Raw genomic sequence first — 23,734 nt, forward strand, 5'->3', positions numbered from 1 at the left:
TTCGCACTGTGTATCATAAAAGATCTTTCTCCATCAGTATTGCACAAAATAGAACAGCACATGTGTTCGAGTGTCGGTGTAATATTTTTTTACAGCAGCAAAAAAACTGCCACACAAAAGAAGAACAAAAAACAAGTTAAGCCATTTTCTCGATGATTTCAGATTTCCTGATGATCATAATGGGTTTCATCTTTAAATAGGGGATCTGTTCCGTTTTCCATCTCACTGAACATATATCCATCCCATTGTAAAACAAAGAAATAAAGCACCAATTTCGTCGCTTGCTGCAAAAAATGACAAAAATAAAAAAATTAACAAATATAGTTCTTTCCATTGCTTTGTTTTTTTTTAATGGAATGAACATATCTAAGCTAGAATGAGCTACGAGATGGAATCCAGGAGTAGTAACCCTATTGCACTGAGAATAATCCAAAAATAATTGAATGGAACGCGTCTTGTGTAAAGAATAAAAACCAATATCTAATTAACTTAGTTACTAATTGAAAAGGGCAACGACATCTTCATCATGCCCATCGCGACTCCCGTTTCCAGCTTGTAGTTTTACTGTGCGTAAAAAGGAATCGAAAAAGTACATATGATTGTTACAGCAAAGAAGATCATAGCTATGCATCGCCGAAACTTTTTGTTTTCTCAGTGGAATTTGTTTGATGATGAGATTTAATGGATAACAAAACATTGTAAACTACTTCCCGCTGTATCCTTCTTAGTATGCCCAACCGTTACATCCTTAAAGCAACCGTAATAGTCCGCCTTGGTAAAAAAGCTCAAATACATATATATATTACATGTACACTTCAACAGGTTCTCTCCCCGTCCTTGCCTGTATCCTATTTTATTCCTATATACCGTTTTGTATAAATATAATATTTCCAAGTGCCGCGACTCGCTCCTAAGTATCTGTGTGTGTGTTTGCTTTCGACCGCGTCACCATTCCTATCAACCGGATCCAATTCTGTTCAACAGCTCAACGTTTCCTAAACCTATTTACACCGCCTCCGTATCCCATCACAAGCCCCGCTCAGAATTCGCCCAGCGCTGGTACACTACGGCCACCGCCAGAACCCACCAAAGGGCGGCACCGCTGCCCACCGTGGCAGCACTTACCGTCAGCGCCGAGTTGTCCGGGTCACCGTTTCGTCGGTTGTGCGACCCGTCCAGACCCAACAGCGAAGGTGAAACCGTCGTCACCAGATCGCTCACGATGAGCATCTTGTGGACACTTTTGGTGTAGATGTGCAGGATCGAGATTTCGCACATGATCGCCAGGCTCGTCTGCATCGGGGGCATCGACTGGTAGATGTCCTGCAGCACTTGGCTGTGCGGGTACATGTCCAACGAGGAGAACGTCGGAGTTCCCTCGTACGAACGGTACGTAATTCGTTGGTAGGGGGAACGGTGGATCTGTGGGAGGGTCAAATAACACAACATGAGCGAAGCCGAATTATAACGTTTCGGTTTTACAACTTACCTTCTTAGAATTGATGTACCAGGTGATGTTGGCCGACGGGAAGGACGTACCCACCGTGCATATGGCCCGAAAGCTATCGCCGGTCGTGATGTGAGTTTTTTCCAGCTGCATCTGGGGGTCTTCTTTGGGCAGTTCCACCACCTGCATCCGGGCGAGTCGAATGTCGGTGTGGAAAAGTGGTGCATCCTCGGACACTTCGCACTGGAACTGCCCGGTTAGGTCACGGGTTACACCACGCAGAGTTACCGACTGCGAGTCCGACTGGGTTTCCTGGATAGGTATCAAAGATAAGACGGATGTTTAGTGTCCTATTTATTGATTAAAAATCATGTGCAATGTCAAAGGTTGGATAAAAATGGTTGGCATGCTCGAGAAAAAAATACGTTGCATATTTATAGATTAACAAACAGCATGGCTTTCCTTAGTTCATCGGTAACAAAGTAAGGTTAATGATATGGAAATGCTAATATCATCTTCCAAACTTGGACGTACATGTTCATGATAGCATTAGAGGCGAAAGTATAGAATTGATAGTTCCGTTAGGATACGGCAGGCATGAAGAATGTTTTTTATAGAAGTCGATTTGAAAGCGAGCGGAGGGCAATATTTGTGATGGCACATATCACACGACCTTCCTTCTGCCAAGCTCCCGTATGAAGGGGGAGGGGAGAATATCAGTGTGGAAGCTGATATATCTCCACTGGCAAAGTAAGGTTGTCCAGCCCAGTCTGGAATCTTTTCTGATATGTTCTAGTGGGGATATATTTCCAATAAATTGAAAAATAAGAACAAATAATAATAACAACATTGAACATTGATTTTCAAGACAGTCTGGGCCATTTTCATCTTTCCACAATGAGCAACTCTCGACTTTGATGTTGCTTCTTATAAGCAACACAATGTAATAATAAATACGTGCTAGTATGTATTTATAGAGTATTTAAGTAAAAAATTACTTCCATCATTCACTCGGCATACGGCTGGATGCATTAATGCAAACATTACTACGTTGATTTCACATTCGGTATCGGCCAAATCGTGTATATTTTATTGTTGCGTGCCTCCGAAACGTCGATGTAATGCTACTGCGTGTGCCCAATGTGTGGTTGGTAAAAAGCAATTGCAGTCATTATTACTACTTGTTCATGATTAGTTACGAGTAAAACATTGATAAAAATATTTAGATAAGTGGGTTTGATTTCAGTTTTCCAAATATGGGTTTTTGAAACGTTTATAAAATCGTTTTAGAAGTGCCTCACATTGTTTGATCTTGTTGGCTTATTTTAAATTATGTATAAAATGTCTAACTTGACAGTCTAAACGACTGTATCATCTGATAACTTCGATATCAGCGGTATTTCAGTCTCTCAAAATCGAAACGACACGTTGGTTTAGTTTCCTACGTTTCGGCCCTTGGCCTTGGCCTTCATCAAGGATTTGAACATATTATGTATAAAACTTGTGGTCACTTATTGTTCTACCCGTCGTCTTCTAGAGCACCAGCAACACCCAATATAGCTTAAGTAAATATTGTAAAATTCTAGAAGTAGCGGCGATGATGAGAAAAGTAAAAATCCTTCAGTATAGTACAGTTATCCGTTGCTTTTTTATGATCGGTGGATCTCAGCCTAGATCTCAAAGATAGCATTTTTGGATTCTGGACTGTTACCAAAATTAAATTAAATGTGAGCCCAGTCTTGCAGTTTGATGAAATTGGTCATGCATAAATCCTCCACTGCATTTTTCTTCAGAGTTGGTGTTCTGTCGGTTCATCTATTCAGTCAACCTCTTTCTTGATGAATGGTATGTCCTTTTTAGGGTAGGTACAACCACTGACTCTTATATATGTGATGGTTCTGGTCTGCTTTCTGAGGGTCCTTCTTAGCCGTGCGGTAAGGTGCACGGCTAGAATTAAAAACCATGCTGAGGGTGACTGAGTTCGATTCCCGGTGCCAGGCTAGGCCATTTTAGGTTTGGAAATTGTATCGACTTCCCTGGGCATACAAATATCATCGTGTTAGACTCATAATATACGAATGCGGAAATTGTAACTTGACTTAGAAATCTTGCGGTTAATAACTGTTGAAGTGCTAAAAGAGCACTGAGCTGCGAGGCGGCATTGTCCCAGGGGGATGTAATGTCAATAAGAAGAAGAAGTTCTGTGCTGCCTCGAAGCGAAGAGAGATAAGCCAACCGAGAGCAGCAAGTCTCTATGAATAGACATTAGAAAACTGCATCGTCTTTGCTAGCGTTTCTATGGGAAACATCGCATTATTGCTCCTTGCACTTTGACGAATTTCAAACTCTCAGAGCACTCGATGGAAGGAGGCTTTCGAGCCTCTTGAAAGGAGGCTTTTCGAGCCTCTTGAAAGGAGGCTTTCCGAGCCTCTTGACAGGAGGCTTTCCGAGCCTCTTGAAAGGAGGCTTTCGAGCCTCTTGAAAGGAGGCTTTCGAGCCTCTTGAAAGGAGGCTTTCGAGCCTCTTGAAAGGAGGCTTTCGAGCCTCTTGAAAGGAGGCTTTCCGAGCCTCTTGAAAGGAGGCTTTCCGAGCCTCTTGACAGGAGGCTTTCCGAGCCTCTTGAAAGGAGGCTTCCGAGCCTCTTGAAAGGAGGCTTTCCGAGCCTCTTGAAAGTAGGCTTGAGGCCTCTTGAAAGGAGGTTGAGCCTCTTGAAGGAGGCTTTCCTCTTGAAAGGAGGCTGAGCCTCTTGAAGGAGGAGCCCTCTTGAGGGCTTTCGAGGCCTCTTGAAAGGAGGCTTTCCGAGCCTCTTGAAAGGAGGCTTTCCGAGCCTCTTGAAAGGAGGCTTTCCGAGCCTCTTGAAAGGAGGCTTTTCGAGCCTCTTGAAAGGAGGCTTTTCGAGCCTCTTGAAAGGAGGCTTTTCGAGCCTCTTGAAAGGAGGCTTTTCGAGCCTCTTTGAAGGAGGCTTTTCGAGCCTCTTGAAAGGAGGCTGTTCGGGCCTCTTGAAAGGAGGCTTTTCGAGCCTCTTGGAAGGAGGCTTTTCGAGCCTCTTGAAAGGAGGCTTTTCGAGCCTCTTGAAAGGAGGCTTTTCGAGCCTCTTGAAAGGAGGCTTTTCGAGCCTCTTGAAAGGAGGCTTTTCGAGCCTCTTGAAAGGAGGCTTTTCGAGCCTCTTGAAAGGAGGCTTTTCGAGCCTCTTGAAAGGAGGCTTTTCGAGCCTCTTGAAAGGAGGCTTTTCAAGCCTCTTGAAAGGAGGCTTCCGAGCCTCTTGAAAGGAGGCTTTTTGAGCCTCTTGAAAGAAGGCTTTTCGAGCCTCTTGAAAGGAGGCTTTCAGGCCTCTTGAAAGGAGGCTTTTCGAGCCTCTTGAAAGGAGGCTTGAGGCCTCGTGAAAGGAGGCTTTTCGAGCCTCTTGAAAGGAGGCTTTTCGAGCCTCTTGAAAGAAGGCTTTTCGAGCTTCTTGAACGGAGGCTTTCCGAGCCTCTTGAAAGGAGGCTTTCCTAGCCTCTTGAAAGGAGGCTTTCCGAGCCTCTTGAAAGGAGGCTTTCCGAGCCTCTTGAAAGGAGGCTTTTCGAGCCTCTTGAAAGAAGGCTTTTCGAGCTTCTTGAAAGGAGGCTTTTCGAACTTTTGAAAGGAGGCTTTTCGAACTTTTGAAAGGAGGCTTTTCGAGCCTCTTGAAAGGAGGCTTTCGAGGCCTCTTCAAAGGAGGCTTTCAAGCCTCTTCAAAGGAGGCTTTCGAGCCTCTTGAAAGGAGGCTTTTCGAGCCTTTTGAAAGGAGGCTTTCTGAGCCTCTTGAAAGGAGGCTTGAGGCCCTCTTGAAAGGAGGCTTCTCTGAGCCTCTTGAAAGGAGGCTTTTGAGGCCTCTTGAAAGGAGGCTTTTCGAGGCCTCTTGAAAGGAGGCTTCTGAGCCTCTTGAAAGGAGGCTTTTCGAGCCTCTTGAAAGGAGGCTTTTCGAGGCCTCTTGAAAGGAGGCTTTTCGAGCCTCTTGAAAGGAGGCTTTGAGCCTCTTGAAAGGAGGCTTGGAGCCTCTTGAAAGGAGGCTTTTCGAGCCTCTTGAAAGGAGGCTTTCGAGCCTCTTGAAAGGAGGCTTCCGAGCCTCTTGAAAGGAGGCTTTTGAGGCCTCTTGAAAGGAGGCTTCCGAGCCTCTTGAAAGGAGGCTTTTCGAGCCTCTTGAAAGGAGGCTTCCGAGCCTCTTGAAAGGAGGCTTCCGAGCCTCTTGAAAGGAGGCTTTTCGAGCCTCTTGAAAGGAGGCTTTTCGAGCCTCTTGAAAGGAGGCTTTTCGAGCCTCTTGAAAGGAGGCTTTTCGAGCCTCTTGAAAGGAGGCTTCCGAGCCTCTTGAAAGGAGGCTTCCGAGCCTCTTGAAAGGAGGCTTCCGAGCCTCTTGAAAGGAGGCTTCCGAGCCTCTTGAAAGGAGGCGTCCGAGTATCTTGAAAGTAGGCTTCCTGAGCCTCTTGAAAGGAGGCTTGAGGCCTCTTGAAAGGAGGCTTCTGAGCCTCTTGAAAGGAGGCTTCCGAGCCTCTTGAAAGGAGGCTTCCGAGCCTCTTGAAAGAAGGCTCCTGAGCCTCTTGACAAGAGGCTTCCGAGCCTCTTGAAAGGAGGCTTCCGAGCCTCTTGAAAGGAGGCTTCCGAGCCTCTTGAAAGGAGGCTTCCGAGCCTCTTGAAAGGAGGCTTCCGAGCCTCTTGAAAGGAGGCTTCCGAGCCTCTTGAAAGGAGGCTTCCGAGCGGTTTTCTTGTTCTTCATTTCGGTCCCTAAAAACATAGGAGGTCGTTAGATTCGCCTTGATCGCCCCGAATATGGGGCCTCCTAAAGAATTCTTCCACTACAGTCCTGAAAAATCGGATTTGGCAATCTGTCCCTAAATAATTCAAATTAAAAAGTTAATCAAATCACCAAGCAACCTGCTCTTAAAACCAGTTTATTCACGTCCAGTGTCTCCTAAGTCTTCTGTTAGGGATTGTCGGCCAGTTGTCGGCATAACAATGGTTTATCATTAGTAAGAAGGGCAAAACATCCACCCATCATTGTGTCTCAGCATCCTACTAATGAAGTGCACCGACCATTAAATGATGTTCGATCCGGTTTGGAGCCTTAGTAATATATTGTAGGAACGGTCAAATACCAAAGATGAAGACCGAAAATGAGTGTCTCCAACGAAAATAGTTGAAAGTTGGCAAACTTTCCCACGGAAGACCACCAGAATGACGACTTGACATGCATTTAAGATCCAAATAGGCCTGCTATAGGAGATTGTAGGTAGGTTGGTGGTAGGAAACATTGTCCATAATTGACCTCTCGTGTCAAAAATGTTTTTATAAAATACATAATCACCGCCTTCGACCAGTGGTCACACGGACTAAATACTTAACACCTCGCATCAGACAATGGACAGGACATTTAAACAATAGCCAGTGGACCCATGGAGAATTTTAGACTAATTTTCACTTTTATTACAAACAACGTACAAACTATCAAATCATTGCCGCAAAACTGTAGTCAAGTCAAATTTGACAAAAATGTCACTTACACCCTTCTGATTCTAACCTCCTCAATTTATTTCTCCCACTTCATATTATCCTAAGCGTTATCATAATAAAAATAAAACTAACCAAAAGCTAACTTTCTGTTGGACAGTTCACTCCCAAACTTCGAAAATTCGTGTTCTGACTGAATGCATGCATGTAATTAACTCCATGGGGACTCCATTAACAGTGCTTTGTCACAAAACTTTTTCAATCTCCACTACATATTCTCCTATGAAATGGCGGATCACACCCAGTCAGTCTCACTAATGCTGGGATTGTCATAGGGAAAAGTTTTTCTTGGGATTAAAATTCACTAAGCAGACTGACATGCTCGTACATTTTGGCACTTGTTATACAACACTTCTCAATTTAGGAATAAATGTCGAATTCTCATCTCTTCGCTGTTGGCCTCACTACTGTTCTATCAGAAAAATATTCTACATTTAGATATTTAGTAGTGGGGAATTTATCCCCGCCGGGTATCCCATTCATCACCGTGATATGAAAAATTGAAGTTTTATCTCACCGTGCAACGCCAGCCAGCACCCAGATTGACGAATTTCCCGATAGGGAAAGCACTGATTCGATTGCAGAAATTTTACAATTTCCACTCCAAAAAGTGAAACCATCTGTTGCATTAAATTTTCCCTGATTGACACGGTTCGGCTGAAGCCGTGCCGATGCGCGATGCTGATGCTCCCCGGAGGCGATGAACCGTTTCTGGTTGTATGTTGAAGCGAGAGTGAATGCTCTGCGCCGCGCCAGGAAATGTGCGGAGCCTGATGGCTGCATGCAACTTTTGCAAATTCGCTCGACGACGACGGGCATTTGTTGCCTTATCTGCCAGTCAGTGGTGTGTCCCGGTTTCCGAGCCGTAATCCTTTTCTACTCCCTCGAGGGCCTTTGGGGTAAGATTTGTTCGGCAAGTACGGACTCACAAATACACACTCACTCGCATACGTACCATGGTGCAATGGTTTAGCGAAATAACAACGATGGGAAAACATATGTTTCCATGTCACATAGAGGGTTGAGCCGATGTAATGTTGCGGACCGAAAATAGAATTGTCAGCCGGAAGTGAAGGCTTGTCGTGATGTACTTTTGCAAACTTGTTGCCTTGGTGCTTTGAATGGCGGGAAGATTGAGCGCGCATCCGTGGCCTGGAGCTGCGATCGTTTGTAGAACGCTTAGGGACAATGTAATAACAAACATTTTTGAAATCGAACATAACAAGAAGGTCGTCTTTCCGTTTGAAGATTAGAAGGCAATTTGGGAAATATTTGAATATGACAACAGAGTATACATTATTTATGAGTAATTTCTATTATTTGCTTGCGAACAGAAAATGGAAGGGGCTTGCGTACACGCAAGCTAAGGAGGGACCGCAAACCAATTTCCATCTGATCGACAATCCTTGCTCGAATTGCGCCTCGTTTTTAAGTACCAATCGGATCACTATCGAAAACCATTTTTACCGGGTAATAACATCCAACATTCTGGCTACGTACCCAACCCAGCGCAGTGGTCCAATTTTCGCGATGAAAATGATTGATGCTACTCTCAAAAGCTGACGTTTTCCATTTGCACCGTCTTCCATATGCGAGCCATGAACAAGATGCTGAAGTCTCTCCGTCTCGAAGCTCGGACATTCAGGATTGAACAATTAGAAAGACAACGGGATAGCCACGTCCGCATCATTGAACAGCGGCTTTCCTAACTATCGTCTCCGTTTCACAAACTTCGCAGAACAACAACGCCAATGCGTTCAATATCTCCCCAGGTCAGCACTTCTTTAAACCATCACAGCCGAACACATAATACAAACTACGACTAAAATCACTCCCTCCAACGTCTGAGTTGGTTTTAGAATTTCCAACACCCCAACACCCCAGAATTTCCAAAACGAAGCCTTACTAACAAATCCTCCGATTCCACAAAACCCCAGAAAATCCCGAAACCCAGAGTGTGGCCAACAAAAAAAAATGTGGCAGAACTCTCGCAATGGTGACCACCACTACGACCATTAAGTTGTCTGTGGAGTCTTAAGGATCGGAAACCATACCCCATTTTGGACCAACCACGGCGTCTGAGGATGGTATTGGATGAAGAAAACATCCATGGTGCTGATCGAAGTTTGTCCAAATAACCCGGTAGCGACCGCCGCCCATACCCACCTTTCCAATGTGGACTGCTTTTCCATACCGGACTTGTGGGAACACCCCTCAGCACCCAGGGATAGACGAAAGAAGGACGCCCTTTCTCCTGCAAACAAATTGTCAAGCGCAGAATGTCAAGCCGATGCTTCCCCAGAGCGTATCCCATTATGAGTACTCGGGACGCTTATTGCCCCTCACCCCCCAAAGGGGGACGTAGCAGTACAGGCATCGAAAAGCAACGTGTCTATTAACACTAGGATTCATTCGTTCAGAAAATCGTTGTAACTAAATTTTCAAATGGCTATATCTCAGTGATTTTTCAACAGATTTTCTCAGTTTTTTCACCAACCTCTTGAGCATCCCTACTATGCATACGATGATAATTCTGTGCCTTTAGGAACCACTTTATACTACAGGATGTATGAAGCTTCAGAAAATGTTTTCAAGCATGTTGTCTACTGTGAACTTGTTAAAATAAATGTAAACTATATACGAAACATGTGTGATAATAAATTATGGTGTTACAGGATCTCCGAACTGGAATTTGAATCAAATGGTCTACCGAATCAACCAAGGCTTCCATGATGCCCCCAGCCGCAGTATCAACCCTACACAAAAAAATCCATGGTAACGGTTACTATTTTGTAGACTACGTCATGTTTTTAAAACAACCACAAATTTTTAGTTAAATTAACTACGCATTCGGACAAATTCACCACTGATTCAGTTCATGCAATAACATTCCACCAGGATCACAGTTGATTTTTACTGCGCGCATGGTAAAATCAAACGGGTTTGTTGTCTGCTGAAAATCGTCGGTGCGTATTCTTAAATTAACCCTCGGAATGGTAGTTTCGACTGCAACATTTTTTTGCGTATAGGTATCAACCCAATTATGTCCTCCGAGTATTTGTCTTTCACTTGCGTCTCAAATCCAAACATATGAGATGTTGTAAGACAGGGCTGCCCAACGTACGGCCCGCGGGCCAGATGCGGCCCTTGGGTCAATTCTTTGAGGCCCGCGGCGTGTAATTAAAATACCTCAGAACAGGCCCGCAACTTTTACTTATTCAAATTATTGGTGGAAGAGTGGATTATCGGAAGCAACAAACTTTCTTCTTTCGGAAGAAAGTCGAAAAATATAGCAGTCGAAAAATGTAGCATGGGCCAGTTTTGCTGTTAGTGAGTGTCGTCGCGTCCACCCATAAACGAAATCAAAAAAGTTCTCGCAGAAGATTTCAAAACTACGTCACGTGGAAAAGCCTCCTGCTTCAGATTCTACTCTCTCGCCCTCTCACATGTAACTGTCTTTATCTTTAAATCATAGAGCAGCGGCTTTCAACCTGGGGTACATGTACCCCTGGGGGTACCTTCGTTGGCCCCAGGGGGTACCTCGGACAATAATGCGTAATGGCGGCTGCATTACAATTCCAATCAAAGCTTATTGATACACTTTTGATAATTGTGTAGTTTTTTTTATTTCAAAACTATGTTTTGAACATACTATGCATGGCGATTAGTAAATCAAATCTGTGCGATAAAACATCAACAGGACAAAACGTTGAATGAGCAAATTTTAAAAAACTTCAATGCAATCTATCTTATCGAAACAAAATATTGCATAATATGTTAACTACATGCTTTTGCACTTAAATCTAACTTAAAGAGTCTGAAGGGACGGAAGCTCCCATTTGAGAGGCATTGAGGCTTTTTTTTTCGAAAATCTCAGTTGCTTTATTGCGGGAGAATTGAAAGCATCCTTCTACACTTCTCGGAAGCTTCCATTCAAGCAGCTCGAAGCTTTCTTTCAAGAGACTCGTACCTCCTCTCAAGGGTCTCGGAAGCATCCTTTCAAGAGGCTCGAAAGCCTCTATTCAAGGGGACCGGAATCATGCTTTTAAGATGCTCGGCAGCCTAATGTCAAGAGGCTCGGTATTTTCTTTCAAGAGACTTGAAAGCCTATTTTCAAGAGGCTCAGATGCATCTATTCAAGGCTCAGAAACCTCTCTTCAAGATGCTCGGAAGCCTTCCATCAAGAGTCTCGGAAAGCTGCTTTCAAGAGGCTCGGAAGCTTCCTTTCAAGAAGCTCGGAATTCTTCTTTCAAGCTTGGAAGCGTGCCTTCAGGAACCTCCTTTTAAGCGGTTCGAAAGCTGCCTTTCAAGAGGCTCTGATACCTCCATTCAAGATGCTCGGAAGCCTCCCTTCAAAATACTTCAAGAGGCTTGGAAGCCTCCTTTCAAGGGTTCTTTCTAAAATTACGTAATGCTAAATTTGGTGATTTTGGACACCCACCCTCCCCCTCGTTACACTTTTTGTATGGAAGGTTTAATTTTTTGTATGGATCGTAACGCTCGGCTTGAGCCTCTCCCTCCCCCTTCTGCGTTACGTAATGTGTGCAAGGCCACAACCGAACCACCTCCAAGAGGCTCTTAAGTCTCCTTTCAAGAGGCTTGGAAGCATCCTTTCAAGAGGTTCTAAAGCCTCTTTTTAAGAAGCTCAGAAACCTCTTTTGAAGTGGCTCGAAAGCCGCCTTGCAAAAAGATCGGAAGCCTGCCTTCCAGAGGCTTGGAAGAATCGATTCAAGAGGCTCGTAAGCTTCCTTTTAAAAGGCTCGTAAGCCTCCTTTCAAGAGGCACGAGATTCTCACACCGAGAGGCTTCGAAGCGTACTTTCAAGACGCTCAGAAGGCTTCCTTTAAGTGGCTCGTAAGCCGCTTTCAAACGGTCTTGAAGCCACTCTTCAAGAGGCTGTGAAGGCTTCTTTCATTATGCTCGAAAGCCTCCCTTCAATATGCTCGGAAGCCTTTATTCAAGAGACTCGAAAACCGCCTTCCAAGAGGCAAGAAAGTCTCCTTTCAAGTGGCTCATAAGCTTTCTTTCAAAAGGTACGAAATTCTTCTTCCAAGAGGCTTAGAAGCGTACTTTCGCCGCTTTTAAGAGGCAAATTCCCTTTCAAGGGCTCGAAAGCCGCCTTCCAAGAGGCCCGGATGCCTCCCTGCAACAGGCGTGGAAGCCTCCCTTCAAAAGATACGGAAGCCTTTTTTAAGAGACCCGGAAGCTTCCTCTGGAGACTCGGAATTCTTTGTTCAAGAAGCTTGGAAGAACACTATCAAAAATCTCAGAAGCCTCTTTTTAGTGGCTCGAAAACGGCCTTCAAGAGGTTCTGAAACTTCTTTTTAGGGTGCTCGGAAGTCTTCCTTCAAAAGGCTCAGAAGGTCCCTTATTCAAGATGCTTGGAAGTCTTCAATAGACAAAAAAAAGTCCTGTAGGAAGCTTGATATATAAATTCACTTTGAATTGGAATTTTGGCACGGAATAATGAAAATTTGAAGAATTAGTTCCCGTTAGTCTTCAGGTCCGTTTTTCATAGATATCTACGTTTATTTTCATTTATAGCAAAAAAAATTGGGGGTACCTCAAATAATGCAAAAGTTCGAAAGGATACCTCTACAGAAAAAGGTTGAGAACCGCTGTCATAGAGGAACATCTTTGATCCCAATGAGTGGAATGACTACCGGAAACGGCCTGAGGAAAACTGACCTGAAGGAGCTTAGTGTCTCTTATGAGAGTTTATGAGCAAAAACGATCAATAATCTTGAAGTATTGACGCTCATCATTAAAACAATCAACTTTATCATCGCGAGGGAACTCAACCATTACCTATTCCAAATGATGTTGACAGAAATGGAAGCAGAAACAGAATACATAGATTTACTGGATTATTGGAAAGCTCGTTGACTGAGCCGTGGTACCATGCTTGAGAGATTTTTTTTCTCGTCGCACTATTTTTACTAGATAATGGAAATCTAATGTTCAAGGTGAATGATCTTAAATAAATGAGAGACTTAGCTTTTCTAGTAGATATCACCAAACATTCTCAATGACATGAACATGAAGCTGTAAGGCAAAAGAGCAACACATCGAACTTTCATTGTGCAACATTAAAGCATTTGAAACAGAATTAACACTTTGGCGCAGTTGCTGGTAAAATCGAAGCCCTTCAATAAGGGACCGACTGTTTACTTCGATGACATTTACTTCCAGGGTGCAGCAGCCGTAAAAAGTGTAGACAACAACCTTCCGTGCACCATGTTTACGGTACTCGTCACTGAGTGACGATATCGGCGTTTCTATCTGTGTTGTTAAGCCTGCTACTCTATGTTCTGAGATTTTCACATTTTCCACCATGAGCTCATGGAAGAATGGTAGTTGGAAATCGATAAAATGTATGGGAAAATCAAGTATTTTGCAAATTTATGGAAAATGGAAGTGTTTTAGAAGAAAGTAGTGATAAGGAATGAAGTATGAGGTGAAAAGATTATCTTCTGCACTTAGTTTGCACTGATTAGTAGTTTTATAGTGATGAAATTTCGATTTTACTACCACTGAAAAAACGCCATCTCTTGCATTAATCGTTTTGACTGGTACCTTATTCGGATTTTCTGGCCTATTCGCTCATTTTCGAGGAAAAAGTAAAGAAATTTCCATTTTTTGCAACCCCGTTTACTGCAATCTAAATTTTAGATAGAAACATCTCTCATTTTTTGTTAATCTTTTTTAATTTGTTTTTTAATCTACAGATTAAGTTCAACACCGACATCTCTCATAAGATATTTTCGGTTTTCCGAAGCACATATCTGCATAAACAACTCTTTTCAAGAATGAAGCCGTAATTATTACATTAATTATTGATTACAAAATCAATAAGCGTTGGCAGAGTAGCAATCAATTCTATGTCTCCCATTAAATTTTTAACCAAAAGACATGTTATGTAAAAACGAAAATAAACATTAATATTTGAGCACAATAAAATCGTATTTCGTTTTGCACCATCCTGGCAAAATAAAAACAATAACATTGAGTACTTTGAAATCGTGTAAAAAATTAGGAAAGTACAGAATATTTTTTGGCCCGCCAGCACATTTTGTTTCTGAAAATTGGCCCGTGGTCTTAAAAGGTTGGGCAGGCCTGTTGTAAGATCTCCAAATTACTCTCCAAGTTACAATGATTTTCTGCACGAATGTATCCGCGTAAGTTTTTTTTAGCGAATAAATCCTAGTATTAATTTGAGTTAATTTTAATGCAGATCATTCATTCATTTATTTAGTCTAAACAGATATATCTGTTTAGACTAAATAAATGAATGAATGGTGGTCGGATATAGTGCATTAGGTGGTAAAAGCGAGAAGGAAAGGCCTCCAAGCGCTACGGAGACTTCCCGCTGGTCATCCTGATAAGGTAACTGCCATTCAGGTATACAAACAAAAGCACTACGAACTCAGGTCGGTGATACGGTGATCGATTTACCAACTCCTGAATGATATATTCGTTCAGCACTAAACAACCCAGCAGTTCCATCAAGCTGGAAGGTTTTCACTCATTTCTATTACAAGCTACAGACTCGATCGATATTGACTCGTGCATACAAATGATACCATACCGCGGGGAAGGGCCGTTTTGCCGAATACCGTTCGACCGAATGCCATTTGGCCGAACAGACCATTAGGCCGAAAGTCAGTTGGCCGAAAGGGTTATTTTTCCGAAAGGGTCATTTGGCCGAAAGGGTCATTTGGCCGAATAAGACATTTGGCCGAATAAGACATTTGGCCGAATAAAATATTTGGCTGAATTTGACGAATGGCCGAATAGGTCATTTGGCTGAATAGGACATTTGGTAGAATAGGTCATTTGAAAAGTGAGAAATAAGGTATGAAAAGTGGGACATCTCACTTCTCACTACATATGTCCCACTTCTCACATTGAAAAGTAAGTAGTGCGAAGGGAGAAGTTAGAAGTCTCATTATTAAATTCTCACTTCTCATTTTCACAATGAGAAGTAAGAAATTAGGAGTGAGAAGTGAGGCACCTCTATTCTCATTCCTCATTTCTCATTTCTCACTGTAAAAAAGTGAGAAGAGCGAGCGAGTAGTGAGACGTCTCACTAATCACTTCGCGCTTCTCATTTTTTGAAGTGATTAGAGAGAAATGAAGAGTGAGAAGTGAGACGTCTCACTTTCCACTCTTCATTTTTCTCTTATCACTTCAAAAAGTGAGAAGCGCGAAGTGATTAGTGAGACGTCTCACTACTCGCTTCGCTCTTTGGACAGCAAGAAGTGTGAAATGAGGGGTGAAAAGTAAAGCGTCTCACTTCTCTTTCCTCATTTCTCACTTCTCACTGTGAAAAGTTTGTAGTGCGAAGTGAGTAATGAGCTGTCTCGCTACCTACTTCGCGCTTCTTACTTTTTACAGTGATAAGTGAGAAATTAGGAATGATAATTGAGACGTCTCACTTTCCACTCCTAATTTCTCACTTTTCAAATGACCTGTTCGGCCAAATGTCTTATTAGGCCAAATGTCCTATTCGGCCAAATTTCCTATTCGGCCAAATGTCCTATTCGGCCAAACGACCTATTCGGCCATATGACCCTTCCGGCCAAATGACCCGTTCGTCAAATGACCCTTCCGGCCAAATGACCCTTTCACCAAATGACCCTTTCGGCCAAACAACTTTCAGCCTAGTGGCATTCGGCCAAACGGCATTCGGCCGTACGGTATTCGACCAAACGGCCTTTCCCTATTCGGCCAGATGTCCTATTCGGCCGGATGACCTTTTCGGCCAGATGACCCTTTCGGCCAAATGTCCTATTCGGCTGTATGACTTTTTCGGCCAAATGACCCTTTCGGCCAAATAACCTACTGGGTTTCGGCCATGAGATCTAGCTCTCTTCTGTGATTTTTCACAGCCAATCTACGACGCTGGGCATATATGACCCATCCGTCCCGAAAAGGTTAAGTCAATTTTAATATCTCCGAAAAGCAGCGCATTCGACGACAACGTATCACGTATCGTATCACCCAGTGCACGTTGATGATACTGTAGTTGAAGAAACGGCCTTTGATCCTCAGCTTGCACATCTTTGTGCTAATTGGCTGTTGCTCAATCCCTCGTTGACAGATCTTGCTCACTTTAAGGTAAGCATATGCGGTATTTCGAAAAATTTCGTTTGAGGCAGAATTCGAGCGTGACCAAATCTGATTTATTGATTTCGTTTCGTTTCGTTAATTTACATAAATTTCGTCATCAAAAACTAGCTTTTAACGAAATTTAACGAAATTCCGCGGAATTTCTAAACTAAATCGAACTAATATCATATATATATATATATACATATATATATATATATATATATATATATATATATATATATATATATATATATATATATATATATATATATATATATATATATATATATATATAGAGTCGACTGTATTCCATTTAATTCCACTACTTTATTGTACCTTCGACAGAATGATCCTAGGCGAGAGATATCAAAATTTCAGATGGTTAGCGGATCGGTTAGTGGATCAGTCGACGATTGGATTCGCTATCGAACCTTTGATAGCTCGTGCTGGTTTTATTGCGGATACATTTTGCTCCTCTATATGACGATATGGAGTATGCTTTAGCATATCAATCAGTTTTAACATGAAATAAGGGTTTTAACAGAATTATATCCGATAATTGGTCATCACGAGAAAAAATGCAAACTGATATAAAACTGATCATATTCGGAGGCATACACTTCACGTTAAATTCCTTTGAAATCGCTTCCATAACCTGCTTCTCCACTCGGATTTTCTGCCCAAAAATAATATTTTGAGCGAGCAACAAAAAAAAAATCGGGCAATTTTGAGGATTTTCAAAACATTCTTTAACAAATCCGAGGAGTTTTATTTTTATTCTTTTTCATTTTAATTTTTTTCTTTTATATTCCCCGATACTCCCACCCACCCTCGACCTTTCGGAGACCAGTAGGACAGAAACAAAGATGGAATTTTTATGAGTAGGTACCTATATTGCACACGGTTTATTTCTCCGGAAGAACTGAATTGGCATCATTCAAATGGGCTGGTTTTCATTATCAAACGATTTTTATAATCCAATTATTCTAATTCTCCTTAATTCGATTATCGCCTGTAAAATGCTATCCAGTAAATCCCGCTGAACATTTGCTAAATCCTTGCCATAATCCTTTTTCGGATGTGGTAGCATACAACCCATACTCTGAATATTACCCAAAGGATAAGCCCCGCTGGGACACGGTTCGATTGTTATCCATGGGTCATCGTATGAGGAAGAGTGGATCGCCTCAACACCTACACCAACCGGAGCCGGCCACGCTCGGACCCAGTCCCATACAGATACAGCAGCAGCGGCGGAAAAAAGCTCAGTTCATCATTGGATGCCAGTTTTTGTTTCGTGCAGAATGCTTCTTCTGTTATCGGAACCGCACGGGATGCAACATATCCAGCCCAGCTCGAGTAGGCTGGAACAGCGAATTGCCACAATTGTTCCGATTCATACCGAGCAGAACAAAAAAGTGCGATTTGTGACTGCAGACTGCTGCTGCTGCCGCGGCAGTATCAAGTTCTGGATCACAAGTCATATGGAATGTGACTTGAATGGCCGTACCTTTTGCTTAGTTACGACGACTACGACGATGACGCTACCCTGGCAGTAGGCAACAACAACAGCGCCGGTGTCGGCAGTTAACTTGGCCTGCTGTGTTGCAACTGCTGCGCGCCATCTTTTGTTCTGCTGGCCCATTCACGAGATGCTCTCGCTCTCTATCGAGTGCGGAGCGAAAGCGGAAACTGGCGCACACATTTTAGTGCTAAAATATTACAAAGTGTTTTTTAATTAACATCCGCCATCATTTCGCCGGCCGGGGGAACAATGCATTTGTCAGCTTTCGAGAGTGCGAGAAAGGCAGGGCTTGCGAATTGAAGGGAATAAACTATTGCCGCTATAGTCGTCGTCGACGACGACGTTGTTGTTGGCAATAACGGCGCGTCATTTGTTATGATGACAACAATACAATCTATACGGTGAAGGGTGAGAAATGGGTTTTGTTGAAAGCCAGAGATTTGTAGCTCACATACGTGACCGTCAACTGCGAGAGGGTAGTCCACTCAATTGTTTCAAATTTATCGGTAAAGCAGCCAAGCGAAGATTTTTTTACGCGGGTGACATAGTTTCCGCTTTTGCTCAGGAGTGAAAGACCAATGTACGCATAGAGCAACATAAAAAATAACAACATTGAGAAATACTCAACAAATCTTGTTAAATTATTGCACGTTTTTGTTTCAGTGTACATGCAGTACATCTATCAAACAGATTGAAATTCAATGTTACTGAAACCGGTAAGTAATTTTGAATAGTACTACATTATTTATAATAATCAACAATTACAAAAGGAGCATCCGCTGCAGCAGCATAGTTTCTTACAGAAAACATGAATTTCTTAACATTCGTGACGTGACTGAAAGTTGTGCTCGCTTTTGAATTTAGCTCAGGTTTCCGAGTCAGTTAAGTTCTTCTGGGAAAGCTGCCGAATATACGCAGACATCGTCTTCCGGCAATACGCAGAGGGAAGTGGTCGACAATCGCTTTTAAATGAACGGCCTAGAAAGAGAAGTACCTTAACCACACAACGAAAGGTCTTTAGACGTGCTCATATCTGAGCTCGAAACGTCTGAATTCAACAACGGACAATAGAAAGGTTTATTCAGCGGTTACTAAACATGGTTGAGGAAGCATAGTGTGGAAATTCAGTCCAACGGGCCAACGGGGGGAAAATAACAACCTTTCCGAGAGAATTGTGTCACAAAATCGAAACGGTGAAAACAGTCTAGAAGGTTGGTATCTCACCAAAACTGAATCAAAATGTGTTCCTGTTCAGCAAACGACCAAATACATCCGATTGTGCTACGGCCCAAAGTGTGATTCAATCCTATGTAGTGAACTCCTGAGCTTTAAAGCTATCCAAGCTCGATATATCACTAAGCCAAAAGATGTTATTGCAAACACTTTAGACCAGAGGTTCCCAAACTTTTGGATATGCGACCCACCTAGCAGAATCCCATATTGCTTGCGACCCACCAGCACCAGGTACCAAATCCATTGATTTTGTGAAATTGGATAAAAATGAGTTCGCGTTAGATTGGACAATTTATAACAAATTGCTTTATATCCCATCATTGTATTTGTCAAAAATCCGCCAATTTTTTGGATTGGATGTGGATTGGATTTGGATAGAATTTGAATTGAATTTGGATTGGATTTGAAATTTATTCAGATTTAATTTGAATTGGATTTGAATTAGATTTGGATTGGATTTGAAATAAATTTGGATTGGATTTGAATTAGATTTGGATTGGATTTTAAATAGATTTGGATTTGATTTAGATCGGATTCGAATTGGATTAGGATTGGTTTTGGATTGGATTCGGGGCTTACATTTGGATTGTGTAAGACTTCTTTCTACTTGCCCAAATATCGTATAACTAAAAAAAATTTAGTCAAATGGAAATTTTGCCGAATGTTGAAAGCGAATTTCACACCGTAATAAATCATTCATTTTTTTAATAATTATTGACTGAAGTTCCTTTCTTTCAAATACTCATTGGACAGAACGTCATTCGTCAGATTGCATCATTTGACCAAATGTACGTAGATTCTTCATTCTCAAATCTGATTTCGACTATTGCTAATTCGACCAAATGTCAATTCGACGTAGTGTTCTTTCGACCTGGGAGAGCGAAAGAGATTCAAAAATTGTGTATCTCAAGTGAGCCGAGATCTAGCTGTCAGAGCGAGCCGAAATAAAAAATTCCCGGCAAGAAAATTTTAGGAGGCAATATTTCAACAATAAAACGCACAACAAATTTGTTTTTTTTTTCAGGTGATGCCTACGTTGATCGCTGTGGGGTTTGAGTAAAATGCCTTCAGCGTGTTATAATGCAATGTACACACCAGTTTGACGAACATTGACTCCGCCCCCAAGAAAACGCTTCGGTTGCTGCTTTGTTTGAACGTATGTGAAGTTGTTCGAACAACCATTTGACAGTTGGCGGCTCGGTTGGAAAAAATTAAAACGGTTTGATTTTGGTTTGAGTAGTCGGGGGCGGAGTCAAGGTTCGTCGAACATGTTTGAGCATTTGTAGTGAAGTTGCACAAACCCCCATATATTTTTTGATGGTTGGTGCTCAAGTTGGCGCTTCGGTCGTTCGTGTGTGATATTGTTGGTCGAATAAATTGATTGTTCGTGCCGCTGTTGGTAAAACTAGATGGATGTTTGAATAAACGAGAGGTGGAGTCAATGTTGGTCAAACTGCTTGACCGTGTGTACGTTCCATAACAGATTCACGCATCAGCGTGTCAATCGGCGAGCAGCAAGCCATGATTTTGCCTCTTCCAGTCAGACCTCCGCGGCGTGCACATTTTGGCGATCCTGCCGGTTTATTTTTTGGATCCTTTCGCTGATTTCATGAGGTGAGTTGAATTCAAGTGGTTAAATTGTGACGAGTGATATATTTCAGTTTGCAAAATCACAAGACGCGTCTTGAAGACCGTCGAAAAATGGTTTGTGGTTTGCTAAATCACAAGACGCGTCTCGAAGACCGTCAGAACTGTGTGGTGGCGCGTCTGAAAGACCGCTGGAAAAATGGTTTGTGGTTTGAAGAACATCAAAGCCTCGCCTGGAAGACCGTAAGAAATTGGTTTGTGGTTTGCAAAATTACAATGCGCGTGGAAGATCGGTGGAAATGGTTTGTGGTTAAGAAAACTATAAGGCGTGTCTGAAAGGTGGCCGAAAAAAATAATTGTAGTTTGTGAAACTACAAGGTGCGTATGGAACACCAACGGAAAATGGTTTACGATCTAGAAAATTTCAAAGTGCGGCGAGCCCTGATTTTGATTAAAACAAATTTAGATTACATGAAGCCACTTGGCAACGTACATGAGACTACCAGTCGAGCTATCTGAGAGAAATGAAGAAAAATTCAATGCTGTACTGTTCGAAACTGTTTGGAAAGCCAATTATATTATCTAGAAATTTATCTTGAAATGACTGACTTAGTAGCCATAGCGGGTTTACCTGTAGGAGCAGATATCTTGGAATTTGAAAAATCAATAAGGTTGCCGGATTTTACAAAGCTATTCGGAAGTTCGAATTTATTATGCGTTAGATATAGTTTGAAGTTATTGGTTAGCAATACTGCTTAATGGCAAATGGTTGATGGTGTACTATACGCGAAACTAAAATTTGGATTAAATGTACGGATTTGGATTAGGATTTGGATTTGGATTGGATTTGGATTGGATTTGGATTGGATTTGGATTGGATTTGGATTGGATTTAGATTTGGTTTGGATTTGGATTGGATTTGGATTGAATTTGGATTGGATTTGGATTGGATTTAGATTGGATTGGATTTGGATTGGGTTTGGATTGGTATTGGATTGGATTTGGATTGGATTTGGATTGGATTTGGATTGGATTTGGATTGGATTTGGATTTGATTTGGATTGGATTTGGAATGTTTTTTGGAAGAAATTGTCATTGTTTTTGACAAACAAAAGAAGGCTTCGTAAATTTGTTGTTCTCTAATCATCCAACGAAAGTATGGATCACGTTTTATCTTTCGCGGTCCACAGTTTGGGAACCCACACTCTGAATCATTGTTCTGGTATTAAAACCATGATGTTGAGTCAAGTTTATTTTAATAGGCAGTTTTCAATGGAGCTAACCGGTTGCTCAATTGCAACCAATGTTCACTTTCTTCACTCAAACCCCACAATTGCTTTTTCTTGTTGAAAGATTACTTGTTGCCTGACGACTGTATCTATGTTGGCGCAAGTGGGAGCAAATCGGACTGGACTTTAAAAGTACTTACTATACTACAATTAGATAACGTCCTTATTACTCAGTATTAGAATACAAATTGAACAAATCCAAATGAAAATTCAAAAAGCATGGGTTCTTTTGATTGCTGTTAGCATGCTGCGATGTATACTCTCGACATTCGCCTCAACACTGTTGCTGTAGGCCACATTGCTGCCGAAGTACCTCCAACCGGAACCTCGAAATTGGCTTCGTTAGAAGATCCGCTGCCATCCTTTCGGTCGGACAGTACTCGTACCGAACAACACCTTTCGTTTTCGGGTTCTTGGCATAGTGATATTTAGTCGAAATATGCTTCGTACGGTTGCTGAACTTTTCGGAGTCCAGCATCTTCAAACAGCTCTGATTATCTTCATGTACTAATACTTCGTTCTTTCACCTAGGTTCTCCAACAATGTTTGCAGCCAAACCACCGCTTGGGGTTCTTCAGAAAGGGCTACAAACTCCGCTTCTGCTGTTGCTACAAGGATACGCAGATCGGTGCGACATTCCACCCAATCGGCATCGGCGAAACCGATCAGACCAGACGAATCACCGCTTCTGCTCAAACGAAGCTTCAAGTCCGCCGTCCCCTTCAAGTACCGTACTGTTCGCTTCAGCTCGTCCCAGTCACGCTGTGTTGGACAACTCACCTTATGACTCAGGATCGAGATTCCCGCTGCGATGTCAGGTCTGCTGTTGACTGCGATATACAGTAACTGCCCAACTACCTTACGGTACACCAAATTGTTTGGGAGCTATTCTATCTTGCAATATCCAGGATCGATTGGCACGGTAGACACTTTTGCGTCCTGTAGGCCGACGGAACGGACAACGTCCTCGACATACCTCCGCTGGCTGATGAAGAAATCTCCGTTTCGGTCCCGATTAACTTCGATTCTCAAGTAGGGATGAATCGATACAAGTAAATACGAGTAAATACTCGATACTTTTGATTCTATACCAAGTACTTTTGGAATCGATACTTTGTTGCCCGATACCAAGTAAGTATCGAATTGAAGTAGTTGAATCAACTGAGTACTCAATTTAACATCCATTACATATAATAAATGTAAATAAAAAAAATTGTTTATTTTGCGTAATAATCTGATACAAAAATTTAATATTATTAAATTGAATAAATACTTTCAACTATTTTTTTTCCGCTCAACACTCAAAGTAAAGTTTTATTTTAATGATTTCGTATGATCAACTTGAAGTTGAGAAATGGAAATGTGCCCGATTTTCAATCCAATTCAATTCAAATTCAATAAATAAATTAATAATTAAATATCTTGGGTATTCTTGACTTTGCACTAATATTTGCAGCTGTTTTTTGGTAACTAGTCTTATTGAAGAAGCATCAGAGATTTACATCGATAGGAACATGAATTAAAAATACAGTAACCATCAATGTTATGATAAAAAGTAACAATTGGTTTAGATTTAAAATGTGTTTTGCTGTTTATACACTCTCGAGCTAAGTTAATTATATAATCGATGGACAAAAAGTAATGGGAAAGTGCTTAAACAAAAGCCTCCCGGAATCCAAATTTAAATCTACTCGCGTTTTCAAGGGCAAACCACTCATTATGGAAGCAACGCACAACTGCTATTTTTATTTTTCATTTTTTCATTACAGCTAAATTATGGATAACTGCTTGTTAGTGACCAAATAATTTTATTTCAAATTTATGAGTACTCATATGATACGAGTAGGTATCGATACTTTAAATTCGATATTTAGTGGTATCGATACTTTTATTCAATATTACTTTAAAGTAAAAGTATCGATACCTTAGTGGTATCGTTTCATCCCTATTCTCAAGTACAACTTGACGTCACCAAGACTGGTGATCTGGAAATTCTTCTGAAGCACTAGCTTCAAC

General features: G+C 41.8%; 1 protein-coding gene across 1 annotated transcript in view; it reads right to left on the reverse strand.

Moving 5' to 3' along the window:
• Positions 1-692: 692 nt before the first annotated feature.
• Positions 693-23,734, reverse strand: part of LOC134222887 (uncharacterized) — a 636,084-nt gene continuing 613,042 nt past the window's right edge. Inside the window, exons 6-7 of the mRNA XM_062702033.1 lie at positions 1,490-1,759; positions 693-1,422 (exon numbers count right to left, since the gene is read on the reverse strand). Coding sequence (XP_062558017.1) covers positions 1,027-1,422; positions 1,490-1,759 — 666 coding nt within the window. The 3' untranslated portion in view covers positions 693-1,026. The remainder of the gene's footprint in view (positions 1,423-1,489; positions 1,760-23,734) is intronic.

The sequence above is a fragment of the Armigeres subalbatus genome, chromosome 1 (genome assembly GCF_024139115.2).
Source record: "Armigeres subalbatus isolate Guangzhou_Male chromosome 1, GZ_Asu_2, whole genome shotgun sequence".
Lineage (NCBI taxonomy): Eukaryota > Metazoa > Arthropoda > Insecta > Diptera > Culicidae > Armigeres > Armigeres subalbatus.